The 17,060-nt window shown below is 44.5% G+C and overlaps 1 protein-coding gene across 3 annotated transcripts in view; it reads left to right on the plus strand.

Annotated features, from left to right (window-relative positions):
* The window catches only part of CD38 (CD38 molecule), a 44,899-nt gene extending 31,504 nt beyond the window's left edge, over nucleotides 1–13,395 (plus strand). For 2 of the 3 annotated variants that reach the window (XM_030564801.1, XM_030564802.1), the window contains 5 exons: nucleotides 652–734; nucleotides 3,165–3,241; nucleotides 4,646–4,738; nucleotides 9,829–9,915; nucleotides 11,405–13,395. In XM_030564801.1, coding sequence (XP_030420661.1) covers nucleotides 652–734; nucleotides 3,165–3,241; nucleotides 4,646–4,738; nucleotides 9,829–9,915; nucleotides 11,405–11,480 — 416 coding nt within the window. In that variant the 3' untranslated portion in view covers nucleotides 11,481–13,395. The remainder of the gene's footprint in view (nucleotides 1–651; nucleotides 735–3,164; nucleotides 3,242–4,645; nucleotides 4,739–9,828; nucleotides 9,916–11,404) is intronic. The other variant, XM_030564800.1, reaches the window with a different exon arrangement.
* Nucleotides 13,396–17,060: the final 3,665 nt, after the last annotated feature.

Consider the following 17,060-nt stretch of genomic DNA (forward strand, 5'->3'; position numbering starts at 1 on the left):
CTTAATTTTATCAACACTTTTTAGCTCCCAGTAGCACAGATATTGCTCAGCCTAGTGACATATTGCCCCACTTATTGACAGTAATCAGCAACCTACCGTGATTCCAGTGTGACCACTTTCAGACTAAGGCCCCCGTCCTGCAATATGCTCCATTCAGGCAGACTCCTGCACTTGCACAGAAGTCATTGGGACCACATGTAGATATAAGGGGGTTGCTTGTTCATGCTAAGGGCCTAAGAATGAGTAGGGATGTCAGAATCTGTTCCCAAATTTGAGGGAAATTTATAAAAAACAAAATAAAAATTATGTGGGAAGAGTCACTTCTGAGCATGCTCAGTGAGCATCCGCTAAGACACCTCCTCCCCCCCCCCCACATGCTTTTTGTCACATCAATAAGTGCACATTCTCCCTGCTCAGCCTGACCAGGAACAATGTTGCTGGAATAATTTGCATAAGGGGACTGTAAACGACTCAGTCTTCCAAACACCTTCGACTTAATCTCCCCCTTAGAACACTTTTCACATGAGCCTGTTGCTGTGAAGGAGTGCAATGGTTATTTTTGCCATTCTTATTCAGCGCTGCAGGCAGTATTAAAGTGTCTGACAATTTCTTCTCTAATCTTAGTTATTCTGCATCATATATTTATTTTAGGAATTAACTATGAATCTTGTCCAAAATGGAGTGAATGCGAGAGCAACCCTAGTTCTGTGTACTGGAAAATGGCATCCAAGATGGTAAGGATTATATAGCAACTTCTCCAGGATCACAGTTAGAATTAATTTATCCTTTGGTGGTTGGGGATGTTGAAAGAGCGTAAAATCTTGGCCCCCAAGCAAGTCAATGGCAAAACTTCCATAGACTTAAGTGGAACAGGGTTTCACCCAGACCGTGGAAATCTGGGGCTAAAATGTTGAACATCCAAATTTGTCTGGTATGTCTGTTCCATTGGCTAGAAAACAAAGGCTTTGATCCTACAACCAAATCCATGCATGTGAATCCCTGAGTCCCTGCAAGATGCATTGACTTCAGTGGGACTCTGTGCAGACATAGAAGTCTGCCTGCACAGATCCAATTGAAGGCTTGGGGCTTTAACTATGGCTCCCTACTTTAGTGGCCAGTAGTCTTTTTTCTATATTTTTATCATGATCAATTACATCCTGGAACAATAATTTTAATCAAAATATTCGTGTTTATAACAATGAAGGAAATACAGCAAAGGAAAAAGTGGCTAACAGTTAAACCTTGGAACACAGTCTGATCATCTCAGTGATCTGATGTGAATTCCTCTCAAATTGTTAGGAGTTATGCCACAAATTACTCAAAATGCCATTTTCCTCTCGGCTTTCACTAAAGACGTTGAATGGGTCAAAGTCAAACACTGATTAGATTATTAAGAACTGAAAGTTGTGCCATGTGTTTTTTGGAAATGCAGGTTTCCCCAAGACTTTCACTAAGGTCTCAAGTTTTGCACAACATTTAATGTCACAATAGGCATTCTTATTCTTACTTGAATGGGTCCTTCCATAAGTGGTCATCTTGATGTCGGTGTCAAACAGCAACAAGCACAATTAGTGCTTAACAAGCATATTATTTAACCATAATATATATATATTATAGGAATCATTTCCTCAGACAAATACACAAGATCACAAACCTCTGAATGCTAAAAGCATGCTGGAAACTGCTGCAGAGCATGGCTGAGAATGCGCGCCTCCTTATGCCTTTTTAACATAATGACAAGTCCTCTGTGAAGCCCTGATTCGGCAAGGTGTACAGGTAGGTGCCTAACTTGAAGCACATGAGTAGCCCCATTGACTTCAATGAGACTCCACGTGCTTAAAGTTACACATGTGCTTCACTACCTTGCTGAATCAGGGCCTTACAGAATGCTTATTTAACTCTATTGTGTTAGAGTTCTTCTGGCTACATCAAAGGTAAATTAAGTTTATTATCAAATCTGAAGATTTAAGAGATGCTGAGTAAGAATATTGAAAACAGAAATGGTTACATGTAAAACAGAAAGTATAACACGGCTTCTTAGAGACTATATTTAACCTTTAACGGGCTAAAATCCTTGTCTAAAGTAGTTTCTCACCGAAGGCAATCTCTCAACATCACCAACCAACATGGCTGTGATCCACCTTTCACAAATGTAAAAGACACTGTCCTTCTTGCTCTTTCATTGATGGATACCAAAGTCTCCTTATATTTCCCAAAACTCCTTGTTTTGTCCCCAGAATCAGGATCCTTGTGTTGACCCCATATGCAAAACAGGCTTCTATTATGTTGGCTTATAATGCTTAATCTACATAGGGACCTAGGCAGACAAGTGTTTAGTAAAACCTGTTTGTCTGCCTGAGACACAGACTCTAAAAATATATTTTCAGTTAAGGTGACCAGATGTCCCGATTTTATTGGGACAGTCATGATTTTTGGGTCTTTTTCTTATATAGGCTCCTATTACCCCCCACCCCGTCTCTATTTTTCACACTTGCTGTCTGGTCTCCCTATTTTCAGTAAATATACACAACTGCTTACAGATCAGCCATCCATCTCTCAAGAGTTATGTGGTTCAGTATGCCCTAAACTTTTATTAGATACCTTACACAATCCTTTTTGGATAAATACTGTGAAAGCAGTGTGTTACATGTAGTCAGTTTGTCAGGTCTGATAGAAGTTGCTACTACAGAACAGAGAACCCTTTGCCAGTTGTTATTCAGGGATTCTTAGGGTGACTATTAGTTCCCCAGCATAAATTAAGCAGCCTGAATGCTGCTCTAATTTACACTGGCTGCTAGTAGACCCGTTGGCTGACAGAAGCCAGGGCTCAGGGAAGTCACAGCAATGTCCTCTACACCAGCAGCCAGGAAAACTGTGGCACAGGAGCTGTTATGCCAGCTTTGCGCCATCACAGGCTTACCCTACACGGGGTTATCCAGTTGCAGTTGGTCAATGTAGCTTTAGGGTAACTTTGTACCAGTGAGAGAAGATATGGCTCTTTATTTTCACTGGAATCTTCTGGTAAAATAGTGAGCCCAGATCTTGAGCTGGTAAATATTGGTGCAGCTCTACTGAAGTCAAAAGAGCTATGCTGCTACTATAGCTAAGGATCTGACCCTCTCTTTCATGTAAAGAGAAAGTACAATGTATGTTTGCTTGTTTAGTTTGCAGAAGCAGCATGTGGTGTGGTTCAGGTGATGCTCAATGGGTCAATAGAAGCTGGAGCATTCAGAAGTAACAGGTATCTACTTAATCTGTCACTGCCTGTGGCTCTGTCTAACTACTCACATAGCGACTGTGTACTGGTGCAGGTGTCGGCAACAGTAAATCCCAGTGCATGACTGGGGCCTTAGAGGGCCAGATCTTCTTCAGCTTTGCTGAATCAGTGTTGCTCTGTTGACTTCTATGGAGCTATGCTAATTTACATTTGCTGATGATCTGGTCCATTACATTATGCATCTTCTGATGCATTTGACTGGGATTTTTTCTGAAAATTGCCACAATCCACAGAACGTTGTGCAGTAAGCCCAAAATGGACTCCTCCGATATATTACACTCACATAACCAACACATTATAACTATCCTCAGAGTGGATTTCTTGGGCTATGCTCCCCTAGAGATTGTACATACTTTCAGTGACTGACAGGAGGTGCTGCCTCTGCTAACTCTAAGGATGAAGAAACTTGTGGTTAGCACAAGCAGAAAGATTTTTTTTTTCTTTAGTAGTGGCAGTCTGTCAAGGTTCCTTCCCCACTCTGAACTTTAGGGTACAAATGTGGGGACCTGCATGGACACTTCTAAGCTTAATTACTAGCTTAGATCTGGTACACTGCCACCATCCAGAAGTCAGTGTCTAGGGCACTTCCTGTCCCCCCAAAACTCTCCCCTCCCTGGGTGGCCTTGAGGGACTTCACCAATTCCCTGGTGAACACAGATCCAAACCCCTTGGATCTTAAAACAAGGAAAAATCAATCAGGTTCTTAAAAAGAAAGCTTTTAATTAAAGAAGAAAGGTAAAAATCATCTCTGTAAAATCAGGATGGAAAATACTTTACAGGGTAATCAAATTTGTATAGCCCAGAGGAACCCCCTCTAGCCTTAGGTTCAAAGTTACAGCAAACAGAGGTAAAATCCTCTCAGCAAAAAAAGGGAAATTTACAAGTTGAGAAAACAAAAATAAAACTAATCCACCTTGCCTGGCTGTTACTTACAATTTTGAAACATGAGAGACTGATTCAGAAAGATTTTGAGAGCCTGGACTGACGTCTGGTCCCTCTTAGTCCCAAGAGCGAACAACCCCCAAAACAAAGAGCACAAACAAAGACTTCCCTCCACCAAGATTTGAAAGTATCTTGTCCCCTTATTGGTCCTCTGGTCAGGTGTCAGCCAGGTTTACTGAGCTTCTTAACCCTTTACAGGTAAAAGAGACATTAACCCTTAACTATCTGTTTATGACACAGCCACTGGTAAATTATATCATGGGAAAATTATACATTCTGTCCACTGGGAATAATGATAATTCATGAGTATGTAGTAGTGATTGGAGAACATACTTTGTTCATCTTGTTCTAAAGCCAAGATGTGTGTTGCTCATCTTGTTCTAAAGCTAAGATTTGCGTTGCTTTTTCATGCTCCCATTCTTACAGCATTTTTGGAAGTATTGAGATCTTTAACTTAGACCCAGACAAAGTTTCTACAGTGCAGATTTGGCTTATGCAGAACATCGGTGGACCTGCAAGGTAAAGTTTGCTATACAAAATAGTGTGTGATGCTTTGTTTCTATAATTTAGAAGTGCAGTTCAACTCTGAAACGTGACTAAAAATAGCACTGTCTTACCCATCAGCTTTGCTCCTTGAATGCAATTAGCTGCTTACTTTAGTGGAAATAATTAATAAAAAGTGGTAAAAATCTTATTATTATTACTGCCAGCTCTGCTGAGCCAATACAGCTCTGGAAGAGCAAAACTGTTTCCTTTCTGTTAGCTTTGCAATTGCATATAGTTATCTCCACAACCCTGTTATCTTCAAATTCTGTACCTCTTTATGTCTGTGCAATCCTACAGAGGCCCAACAGATCTGTGTAGTGCTCAGACATAAAGAACACAGCTTGTCTGAGTTTGCAAATCCATGCAATTAGAAAACATCTTTTTACATGAAAATTGAGCAAATATGCTTTGCAGGTCACTGAGAGGCAATCAATGCATAGTAATCATGAAGCCATGTTTTGCCAAATAATTTCTAAATAACAGAACCACAATTTAAATGTTCATTTTTAACTATTCATACCAGAAAGTGACCATAAGTCACCAGAAAATTTCTGTTCTATATAGGTTTTATAAAGAGCCCATCACCATAGCATCTGAGCCCCTTCCAGTAGTGCATTAAGTGACATGACTAACATCTGTCACACATCTGCTCCTCAGTCTCCCCAGGGAGAGAAGTACATACAACGGTGTGCTTTGTTTTTAGAATTGTCATTTTACATTACACACACACACACACTCCTGTATGTTTATGTTAGAGAAGGCTGTCAAAGAAATGCACCTTGCCCTTAGAGTGGAAGGTGATGCAGTCTGTGAGGGTCCTCTGTAGGCAAGGGGGATCTTCTACGTCGATCTTTGGGTATACACTTTGCACTGATGCACTGGCACAGCATGCCTGCAATGTGTCTAAATTTGGCCCTCTGATCTCAGTTGCTCAGGTGTAAATACAGAATAACTCCATTTACTTACTCCTGATTTGCACCAGTAGCACTGCTTATTACTTAAGTCCACTAGAGTGTCTGGCCATCAACTGGCAGACATGACTGGGAATAAGCAGGAAGCATTCTAACAAATGAATTAATCTGGTCACAAAGGGCTCAGCTCCAAAGCAAGATAAACATTATTTTAAGAGAATCCCAAACATCCAGATTTCAAAAATCAAATCACAAGGGGCAAGTGAAACACAGAACAGACAACAAATTCCGTAGAGGCGCTCTAGTGATTCCTTAAACCTAGGGTTGCCAACTCTTGTGATCACACAAACCCAAACACTGTTGCCCCACCCTTGCCCCTTCTCCAAGGTACCACTCCATTCACTCCATCCCCCATCCCACCGTAGCTTGCTCTCCCCCACCCTCACTCACTTTCACCAGGCTAGAACATGGGGTTGGGGTGTGGGCTTTGGGCTAGGACCTAGGGATTTGGAGTGTGGGAGGGGGCTCCATGCTGAGCCTGGGTCAGGGGCAGGGTGCAAGCTATGGGAGGGAGTTTAGGTGCAGGGGTGGACTCAGGGCTGGGACAAGGGTTCAGGTACAGGAGGAGGTTTGGGGTGCAAGCTGTGGGAGGAAGTTGGGTGTGGGAGGGGGTTTATGGCTGGAGAAGGAGGCTGGGGTGCAGGCTCCTTACACACATCCTTCACCCCTCCCAGTGCTGCTGCCTCTTCCCTCACCTACCCTTTGTAAAGGTACCATCAGTAGTAGAACAAAAAGAGGTCTCCGTGGGACTGCAGGCTGAAAACTTGTTGCTTTTGCTCAACAGCATCACAACAGGGGCAGAAGGCAGGGGGACTTCCCAACTGACTAAACAGGAAGTAAAGGAGGGGGTGTGGAGCATAGGGTTGGAGTCACCCAGTTCACTACTTGATGACCACTTTAACAGCCTCCCTAAATGCCCCTCCCACCCACCATCATACTGCTCACTGTCCACACTTACCTGGTGCCACTAGCATCGCCCTTGCTCCCTTCTCCAGAGATATCCCAGAAGCAGAATGACCCACATTTCCCTCCTCAGCAGAGACAGGGCAGCTCTTACCTCATGCTCTGGCAACTTGTGCAGCCCCTCTGGAGCCACACTTTCCTCCTATGCTGAAGCCCCTCCATCAGGCTCACAGCAGTTTCCCCTTCACTCTCCAATTAACATCTATGGCATGTCAGCTCTGAATGTTGATTTGATTCACATCACATGTTGTGTCAGCCCACAGCTTCAGGACACTCTTGTGAAGGAGGAGGATTGTATTCTGTTTGTCAGATGGCCTGTGTTTTGTGGGACAGTCCTGCATTTGCCCCCATGACCCATTACCTCACTGGGCCACTGGGATTGCTAGTTTTTTAATTACAGTTTGCATCTCTTCCCATGCAGGGGCTCTGTGCCACATGCATTTTTGTGTCTCCCCTCCCCCCCACCACTTTCTTCACTTCCACATCACTGGAGCCTGAAATGAGCAGGAGAGCTGAGCGTGCTGCTACAGACTGGGAATGTATAAGGCATCCAGCACCACTTTGTTTCTCCCTTTCTCCTTCCTGGCTGCTCTAATCCCAGTTCTTACTGTGCTTTGGTGCACTAACAGCTGTGTTAGTTGCTAATACATTGGTCTAGACCAGGGGTGGGCAAACTTTTTGGTCTGAGGGCCACATTGGGGTTGCATAACTGTATGGTAGACTGGGTAGGGGGGGCTTTGCCTCCCCAAAAAGCCTGGCCTCCACCCCCTGACTGCCCCTTTCAGAACCCCCAACCCATCCAACACCCCCTTCTCCTTGTCCCCTGACTGCCCCCTCCCAGAACCCTTGCCCCCTATCCAGCCCCCCCTGCTCCCTGTCCTCTGACTGCCTCGACCCCTATCCATACACCCTCCCCTTGACAGCCCCCCTGAGACTCCCACTCCCTATCCAATTGCCCCCTGCTCATTGTCCCCTGACTGTCCCCTCCTGGGACCCCTGCCCCCTATCCAGCCCCCCTGCTCCCTGTCCCCTGACTGCCATGACCCCTATCCACACCCCCGCCCCCTGACAGCCCCCTGGGATTCCCACCTCCTTATCCAACATCCCCCCCACTCCCTGTTCTCTAACTGCCCTCCCAACCCCTATCCACATCTCTGCCCCCTGATAAGCCCCCTGGGACTCTCACTCCCAACCCTCCCTGTTTCCCATCCCCTGACTGCCCCCCCAGACCCTCCGCCCCATCCAGCTGCCCACTCCTCCCTGACTGCCCCCCAGGAACTGATCCCTTACCCAACCCCCCAGTCCTAGCCCCCTTACCAGCAGCAGAAGCTCACAGCTGTGACACTTGGCCAGAGCCAGCTTCACTCCCCACATTGCCCAACGGGAGCAGTGGGCCAGAGTGCAGCCTGCATGGCTGCAGGGGAGGATGGACAGTGGGGGAGGAGCCGGGGACTAGGCTCCCCGGCTGGGAGCTCAGGGGCTGGGCAGGACAGTCCCGTGGGCAGAATGTGGTCTAGACAACTCCCTTACGGTACATGTGGGCAGAATCTGGTCTAGACAACTCCCTTACGGTACATAGGACTCACAAAAGGAAAGCAGGTTTCTCTCTGTTTTCCAGTTTTAACAAATGGGAAACTCACCCTGAGATCATGGACTTGATGCAGAGGTTGCAAAATGAAATTCTGTGGCCTGTGCTGTATAAGATGCCAGGCTAGATGTTCAAAACAGTCCTCACTGGCCTTAAAAATCTATGAATTCTGAATTCCTTACATACCAAATTTCATGAATCTGACATCTAAGTTATGCCTGCAAAATATACACATACGGGTGCAAACAGGTGCAAACTGCCTGCTAAACATATATTGACAGGTGTGCGGACAAATGTTGGTTCCATGGTTTGTGATGGGAATAAAATGTTCATTTGTAGCTGCACTTGTGTATTTTGTGGACCAACCCAGACATCTGTTTTTGTTTTTTTTTTTCAGTTTGGCCTTGTGTTGTATGCACCAGTGGGCTCTGAACATATCACACTGGAAATTAGCACCAGTCCTGGTATTGGATAGAATTTAACAATTAGCAACTGAATTTATTCAGACAGGGAGAAATTTGCCTTGATGAGGAGACGCAGCACAAGGCCCTCCACACGACTTAAACTCTTTGGGAGGGATGCACAGAGGGAGCTGCAGGTGGAATGGCCAACTGCAGGAAAGGAGTCTGGAGTAGGGACCTACATTCAGGGCCGCCCGAGGGGCGGGGGAGACAAGTGGGGCAATTTGCTCTGGGTCTTCAGCAGCGGGGGGGCCTTCAGTGCTGCCGAAGACACAGAGCAACTGAAGGCCCCCCCGCCACCGAAATGCACCTTGAGCCCTGGCCCAGCGGCAGTCCGGGTCTTTGGCGGCATTTCAGCAGCGGGGGGCCCTTCAGTTGCTCTGGGTCTTTGGCGGCGGGGGACCCTTCAGTGCTGCCAAAGAAGTGGAGCGACTGAAGGGCCCCCAGCCACCAAAATGCCACTGAAGACCCAGACTGCTGCCAGGTGAGTACAAGTGCGTCAGCTCCTCCGCTTTGCCCCAGGCCCCCTGAATCTTCTGGGTCACCCTGCCTACATCCATGAATATGTGACCAGTCCCTCTTCTCCCCTGTACACACACAGGACCTGATCATATTGCTTTCCATTGAGCCTTAGATCAGGCACACTGAGGCTGTAGGGCACAGGGTCTAGAATAGCAGCTGTGGATGGGCAAGTTCTGCAGACTCCATGCCCTGCTGGTGTGTAAAAGACTGAATTATTTCTCACAACCCAGTTAGCTCCCCATACAAAGACTTTTTGCAGGAGAGAATGATGGTCACTCTAGAATTCTACTCAGTCAGGCTCTGATCCATGTGGTCAGACCCCAACACCATCCAGAGCTCCACGGAAGCCACTGGACTTCACAGAGGCACTTGGGCTCCCCGGCATGGATTAGCTGGCAGGAGTGAGGTCTAAAATTGTGTCTTTGCCCTTTAGGTAAATTTAACAGTTTGTGTGGTCAGACAGCATGAGGCAGCCTAGTGTAAAATCCACCTGTGTCTGCCAATTGTGAGCTTCACACATGCAGGACACATGTAACAACCTGAGGTTTTTCTTTTCAGTGAGTCCTGCACGGGTCGCTCCATAACAAGGTTAAAAAGCATCTTAGAGGAACGAAACTTGCGTGTCTCCTGTGAGGACAATTATAGGTAATGATTTGCTTTGGGTTTGAGTTGCAGTCTTCTTGTATAAAATGAGGCTGTTTCCCTCCTAATCAGAATATTTTTTGAAGGAAATTGATCATGTTTTATTATATATCAATGGCCATTGTGAAAATGACATCAGTGGCATAAGTTTGAGGTCATAATAGTATATGTTTTACACCTCTGCTCCAAAGACAGGCCTAGTTTCCTATCCACTTCTAGGCAAATTCAAGCTGCTGGCGTTCATCTTTCAAGGCCTCTGTGGTTCAGTCCTTGCTACTAAAGTCATTCCCTCTCCTAATGCTCTGCCTTGGCAGTTGAGAACAAGATATTTGCTCCCACTTGTCATAATGCCTGGAGGCATTGCATTTTCAGTAGCTAGCCTCTGACTCTGGAATTTGCTTCCTTCATTGCTGGTTGACCTTCTGGGCCTGCTGTATAGCCCATCTATTTTGTGAGGGTTTGCCTGAGAAATAATAGCCAGAAGTTCTAAGTATTAATTATTATGATTGCCCTCTCCATTCCCTTACTCTGCATGCTGGGGGGGCGGGGATCCATTGGCACCACACAAAGCTGCTGCTGCCTGAACATTGCAGCTGCTTGCAACCAACTACATGGTTTTATGGAGGGAAGGTGGCAAAATTTCCAGGAGCCACTTGATCACTTCTCTTGCAGACACAACATCATGTTTGCAGTGTGTGCATATTAGGGTGGGAATGCATATTGAGGTCCTACAGTTTTTTCTACCTGTACTGATCCTCTCCTAAGACCCATAAAAGGCAATTCTTGCAAGAGTCAGACATGCATCAAGCTGGCTACTGGCAAGGAATGGCATTTATAGGGCATTGCTTCCACTTGCCATGATGAAGAATATGGAAGTAATCTGGTATCCATTTTCAGAGGCTCATGACAATGGTGGGGGGAAGAAAAGAGGCTAAGGCTCTCTAATATTGATCCAGAGTTATCCAAATGGAGGAAATAAGTTTTGGTAGTGACATTGCTGTCCTGGCAGTGAAGTTGTTAACTAGGAACCAGAATAATTCTTATTTCTTGAGAACAGCTTTCCTTAGAGCAGAACTTGTATGTTGATAAGAATATTTCCTGAGTAAACAATCATTTCAATAAACCATTGGGAGTTTTATAATTTTAATTTTAGTTATCTTTAACTGAGTGAAAAGTTGGCCTGCAAAGGAGGATGACTGAACAAATGCACCATCTGGAACTAAGATTTTAACCTTCTGGAAGACAAAGCCATTTCTTCCTCTTTGTAATAGGCATTACTGAGCCTGATTCATGAGCACTCTTCATCCCAGCTGTGTCTACGCAGTAATTTGTATCACCTTAAGAAAGGAGCTCTCATGGACTCAGAATTATGTAACTTGTACTTTAACTTCCATGTGGCACTTGATAACTGCTTTTAGTGCTCAATAGAGTTATGACACCATACATCCAAAACAGCCACTAATGTTTGGATTTCTTTTTTGTCTTATCATAGACCAGTTCAGCTGCTTCAGTGTGCAAGTGATCCTGACCATGCAGACTGCAGACTTTGCACCAATAGTGTACAGTGAAACACACAATATTCCACATTGCTTAAATCATTCCTTAACTGTGTATGATACTGAACAAGAATAGGTGTATATACTGTATAGAGTACTATACAGTATAAATGTGTATAGAAACACTGTATGTTACCAGAAAACCTTGCTGTGGCTGCAACACTCATAGATGAATGAAAGGAGATGATATTTTAGGTGTGGTTACTGTACCCACACACACTTCCAACCTCTTCAGCCTGAGGGACAAACATATTATTTCAGAAAGATCAAGGGGACCACAATAAGTGTTTTGGGTCAGATTCTCAGACCTGCTCCCCTCTTTTTACACAGCGCAAGTGGTGCAAAGGGAACAGAAGCCATCTGCAAGTCCCCTGCTGGGGATTCCCTGGGGTAGGGAATACATAGGGAAAAGCCAGGGCCTGCTCCAGGCGTCAGCTTAGCAAGCAGGTGCTTGGGGTGGCCACTCCCGAGAGGGGTGGCACCTCCAGGTATTTGGCGGCAATTCGGCAGAGGGTCCCTCGTTCCTGCTGAAGTGAAGGACCTCCAGCTGAATTGCGGCAGATTGCGATCACTTTATTTTTTTTTTGGGCTGCTTGGGGCGGCAAACCCCCTGGAGCCGGCCCTGAAAAGAGCCATACTCATTTCTTCCCTTCCTTCCTGGCACACAGGGGAGTGTGGGAGGAGAGAAGGGGAAGTGGCTGGCATAGCTGTGCTTTGGCTGTCCTCAGTGGGAATGTGTTTCTTAGAAGACTGTTGCCAAATGGTATACGTTACAGGAGCCCACAAGCTACTCTGAACTGTACCAGGGCAGGACGAGACCTAATCAGTTACAGTTGTCAGCTTCTCTTACCCCCCTTTCCCAGGCTGCCCTGTCTGGTTGCGTGAGGGAGGGCAGCCTTCCATTGCTAAGTACTTCCTTATGTCTGGCACAGCTAGTTGAGCTTCTCTCCTATTCTCTCTGGAGCGGCCAGAGCCTGGAAGGGAAGCCTGCACCAGAAAAGCCAGAACTACTCTCACCTCCCTACCCAGCATTGCAGTAGGTGGCCAGCAGGGAAGCTGCTGAGCAGCTGCAGCAGGCAAGAGATAACAGCTCTCAGAGCACTTCCAGCTCACACCAGACCTACTCCTGAGGCTGCAAGAGAGGATGTGGGAGGCAGCTGGGGAAGAGGCAGCAACAGGGCCAATTCCAACTCTTCCATTTAAAAATCACTGGGCACAGTTCAGGGAACACATTCTCAGTTCAGAATAAAAAATACAATTTTCTTCTTAGCAAACAGTCACCCTCATAGTCTACAAAGTGGCCTCCATGCCACAGCTGGGACACCACTGAGAGAGAGACAGACAGGAAGATCCCAAAATAAGTAGGCTCTACTTAGCTTCTGAAGTTGATGATGACTTCTTTGTAGCATACAATTAATTTCCAAGCACACATACTGTAGTACTATAAACCGTAAGAATTTTCTTATATTTCTTTTTTGCTGTCATGAAACTCAGATTCAGCTGAAACTGAAGACTTGGGGTCAGAGTCTGGCCTTGACTCTCTTCCTTTTGTGCTACTCTAATGACACAAAGGAAGAGAGCTGGCGCTTTCCTGAAATATGGAAATCCCCAGGTGGCATAATACTAGTATAGCCAGCAATTCGCCACTCATTTAGGCACAGGGTGTGTTCATGGTACAGACTGGTAATTCCTAGCCAGGTCTGTGAGAATGTTTACATTAAGGAGAATTTTAACTTTCTAATTGCACTCTGATATGTGGTTACTGCGATTAACTCAGACATAGATCAATAACTTTAATTCATTTATTTCTGACAAGAGGGTTGGAGAGTTTAATATTGGCTTTTGTACATATTTTGTCATAATACAAAATGTTGAATGTAAAATGGTAATGTACAATAAAATCACTGATGGTGAACTTTTCTAATTCTATTGCAGACATTGGTTAATCATGGCCTGGATACTTAAAATGAGTCATCTATTAAGAGATTTTCATGTGGATTAGAATAGTCAGAAAAGTGGAATAATATCAGAACTGTTTCTCTGTGAAAACATACTTGCATTATGAGAATAAGGAAGAGGAAGAAAGTCAGCAGAGCCAAGAATTGCTTTTCTTTTTCAACAAATGATTTTTATTGTTCTCTCTCAGTCTTTAGTTTTGCCTACACACTGCTACATATTAAGAGTCTAGGGCATATTCTGTCCAAGAATTCCTATGGGTCTGGTGCATTTCTGTACCATGCCATCCTTCCCAATGGCTGCCCCCTAAAATTGAAATATAGCCCTCAGACTTACATCTCCACTGTACTATTCTACTGTAACATTTACATTATATATAGCAACACATTCTTGGTGTTTGAAACATTTGTGTATCTTGGATATACTATTCCATTGGGGAAAACTTCCCAAAAAGTGGTAGTAATAGATTGTGAAAGATTTTTCAGACCATTATTTCATTGTTGAGTTTTTAACCCAATAAACCTGTAACACTTAGAAGTAGTTTCAACATATGGCACCTTTACTGAATATCAGTGGAGAAGCCAGGGACTGACTGGCCCATGAAGAGTGAATTACCCTCTCAACACTACAGATAGTTCTTCTAGAACAGAGGCTCTTAAACTGGGGGTCATGACCCCTCAGGGGGTCATGAGGTTATTATGTGGGGTCATGAGCTGTCAGCTCCACCCCCAGAAACTTTGCTTTCAGCATTTATAATTGTGTTAAATATATATATAAAAAAAGTGTTTTTAATTTATAAGGGGAGTTGCACTCAAGGCTTGCTGTGTGAAAGGGGTCACCAATACAAATGTTTGAGAACCACTGTTCTATAGCATGGTTGAGGCATAGTGATGGGAGAGTGTGGGGAAGCTTACTGGCCTGTAGATAGACAGAGGATTCCATTCTTCAGGACTGTGTGTCTAGCATCTGGAAAAAGAAAACAACACCTCATGACCTCTCAAAATAATAAACTATACTTATACCCACCTGAGCATTTAGCAGAGAGGCCATATCACCCATCCCCTCTCTCCAAACAAATCTCCTGCTGCCAAATTCTGCACCTGTTGCAGACAGTTGATCAGCCATTTGTATTGCTCAGAATGAAGTGCATTGCAGTGAGCCAGCCTTGATGGCACATGGACAATCTGATGATATAATTAGCACTATTCATGATATCTGAGGAGGATTTGTGGTGATTATCATGGATTATACAATAAAACCTGTCAAGCAAACAGGTGGTTTTGTTCTCCTCAGGAAATACATGTTTCAAGGCAACAGTGAACAATTAACTCTGACAACTGTGCTTTAATGACAGCTTTTCAGCACAGGTGTCTGGCATACCATTGTGCTAACAGCAATATTTCTTTAAGAGGGATTATTTACAGATAGACTTGTCAGGAAAACAAAATAAAATTATGGACGTATTAAACACTTGACTTCTATGTTCCATCTATTAGTATAATTCATAAATTCCACTGCCCTTTTGAAACAAAAAAGCATATATTCATATAGTTCAAAACATGTACAAAGTATAGTCAGTATTTTAAATATGCATTGAATACACTGAAACTAATCCTTCTTGTAATTTGTGCAGATTATATTAAAAGATAACAAGGCTGGATTGTGGGACAAAGTCTCAGCCCCATATGGGGAGTTGTGCAGAGGTGCATTGTTCAAAAAACCTTAGGAGGATCATGCAGGAGGAAGGTATAATGCACCCAGAGCTCCCAGGAGCATGTATAATCTATCAAGGCTACTTATATGGCCCGCCAGTACCACAGTAATGAAGCACCTCCCCATCTTTAATGCATTTATCCTCACAAAAGTCCTGAGCTAAACAGAAGTGCTATTATCCCCATTTTGCATCTAGAACTGAAGCACAGAGAGATTTGGTCTATTCACCTACTGTCTCATCTTATATTTAGAATGACACTCAGTGTTGCCAAGGGGATGGGGTGCAGACTGGGCAGGTTGGAACACAGAGTAGGAGTGTCAGGGCTTAGCTATTTAAAGTTGTGTGCAAGCAGAAACTAAAACAGTAAAATTAGTTAAAATGGGGAAAGTGTGTGGTATGTGTGTGTGTGTGTATAGAGAGAGACAGAGAGATAGAGATAGATAGATATATTCACCTATAATGACTGACTGAATGTTACTCAGAATAATTCACCACTGGGCCAAGACCAGGTATAGAAACTTTAACTGTAAGATTTTCAGATAGCAATGAACAACTGACAACAGGGGATTATAAATGGGATTCCTCACATGGCTTTACCTGCAGCAGGGACTGTGGATCAGAAGCAGAACCTTCTCCCAGATCAGTGGGCACAGGATGCCCTCCATGCAAAGCCCTAGAAGGTCCATTGAGCTTCCAAAAAAATCATCTCTCACACCTACTCTCACAAAAAAAGTTCAGCAGAGGAAGTAAGAAGATCAGTCCAGCAAGCTCCATCTTTGTTGGAAACTGTGCCAGGGAGACAATGAAAATATGCTGCACTCAGAAGCAATTTCTTTGACAATATGGTTTGAGTTGCAGATGAAATGTACTGACAGATTGACCTTTCTTATTACATTGTTTGAACATTCTTATAGAGTTCAGCAGTGCTGGGGCGAGGGGAAGGAGGCATGGTAGCTGGTGGGGCTTTGTAGAGCGGATGGAACAGAACTGTGTGGGTGATATGAGTTAGAGGAGAACTTGTGAATCAAGGGCTCAACAGCACGGTTGCCTTAGCTCCCCAGTGCACCAATGCAGCAGTTACATCGGAAGCCCATGATGTGCTGGCACCTTGGTGAAGAGATACTTAGTTCATCAGCCTGCTTCCTCTGTGTGCTGGTCAGCTGATGCAGCAAAACTGGAGCAGATTAATGTCTCTGCACTGAGGCATCTCTCCACAAACTGTTGCTTCAGTGCATTGGATGCCCTTCAGTCCCAGTCACCCACACAGCTGTGCATCTTCTGTTAAATCTCTGCCAATTCAGGTAAGCAGTTAAAGTAAGCATCTTGCTTTACAGACAGGAAATCCACTGCAAGGACATTAAATGCCTTGCCCAAGGCCATGCTGCAAATCAGTGACAGAGCTGGCAATAGCATCCAGGCCTCCAGATTACACACCCACTGGAACACAGCTGTTCTCCAAGAGAAAGATGGTAGATTTATCAACAGAGGGCTCCAGCAGTGCAGGAGTAACTCTGCAGCCACTGTAATCTCCCTCATATTATAGTGTAGGGCAAGTTACTCTACTTTAGCACTTACAGCATTTATGATAGAGCCCAGTCCTGTGCCCACTGAAAGTCAGGCATCCCTGGTAATAAATCACCAAAAGTGTCATTTTCTTTCAACACTGAACCAGGAACTTTAGCAGAAGGAAGAAAGCAGTGTTATCCCTAATAGTACTCTGTTCTTTGTATGATTCACTTCTGCCTACCACCCTTTACAACCCTCTCCTGCTGGCGTCTGAATATAGACACAGCCTCACACTGAACTTGATGGGCATTTGTCTTCAGTGGGATCAGCATGAGGAGGATCGTCCACCTGTTTTCTGGCCAACTTGCACCTCCTGTGCAACATACTTCAACCACCGGATTTAGCTCTGAAGATGG

The sequence above is a fragment of the Gopherus evgoodei genome, chromosome 5, assembly GCF_007399415.2.
Source record: "Gopherus evgoodei ecotype Sinaloan lineage chromosome 5, rGopEvg1_v1.p, whole genome shotgun sequence".
NCBI lineage: Eukaryota > Metazoa > Chordata > Testudines > Testudinidae > Gopherus > Gopherus evgoodei.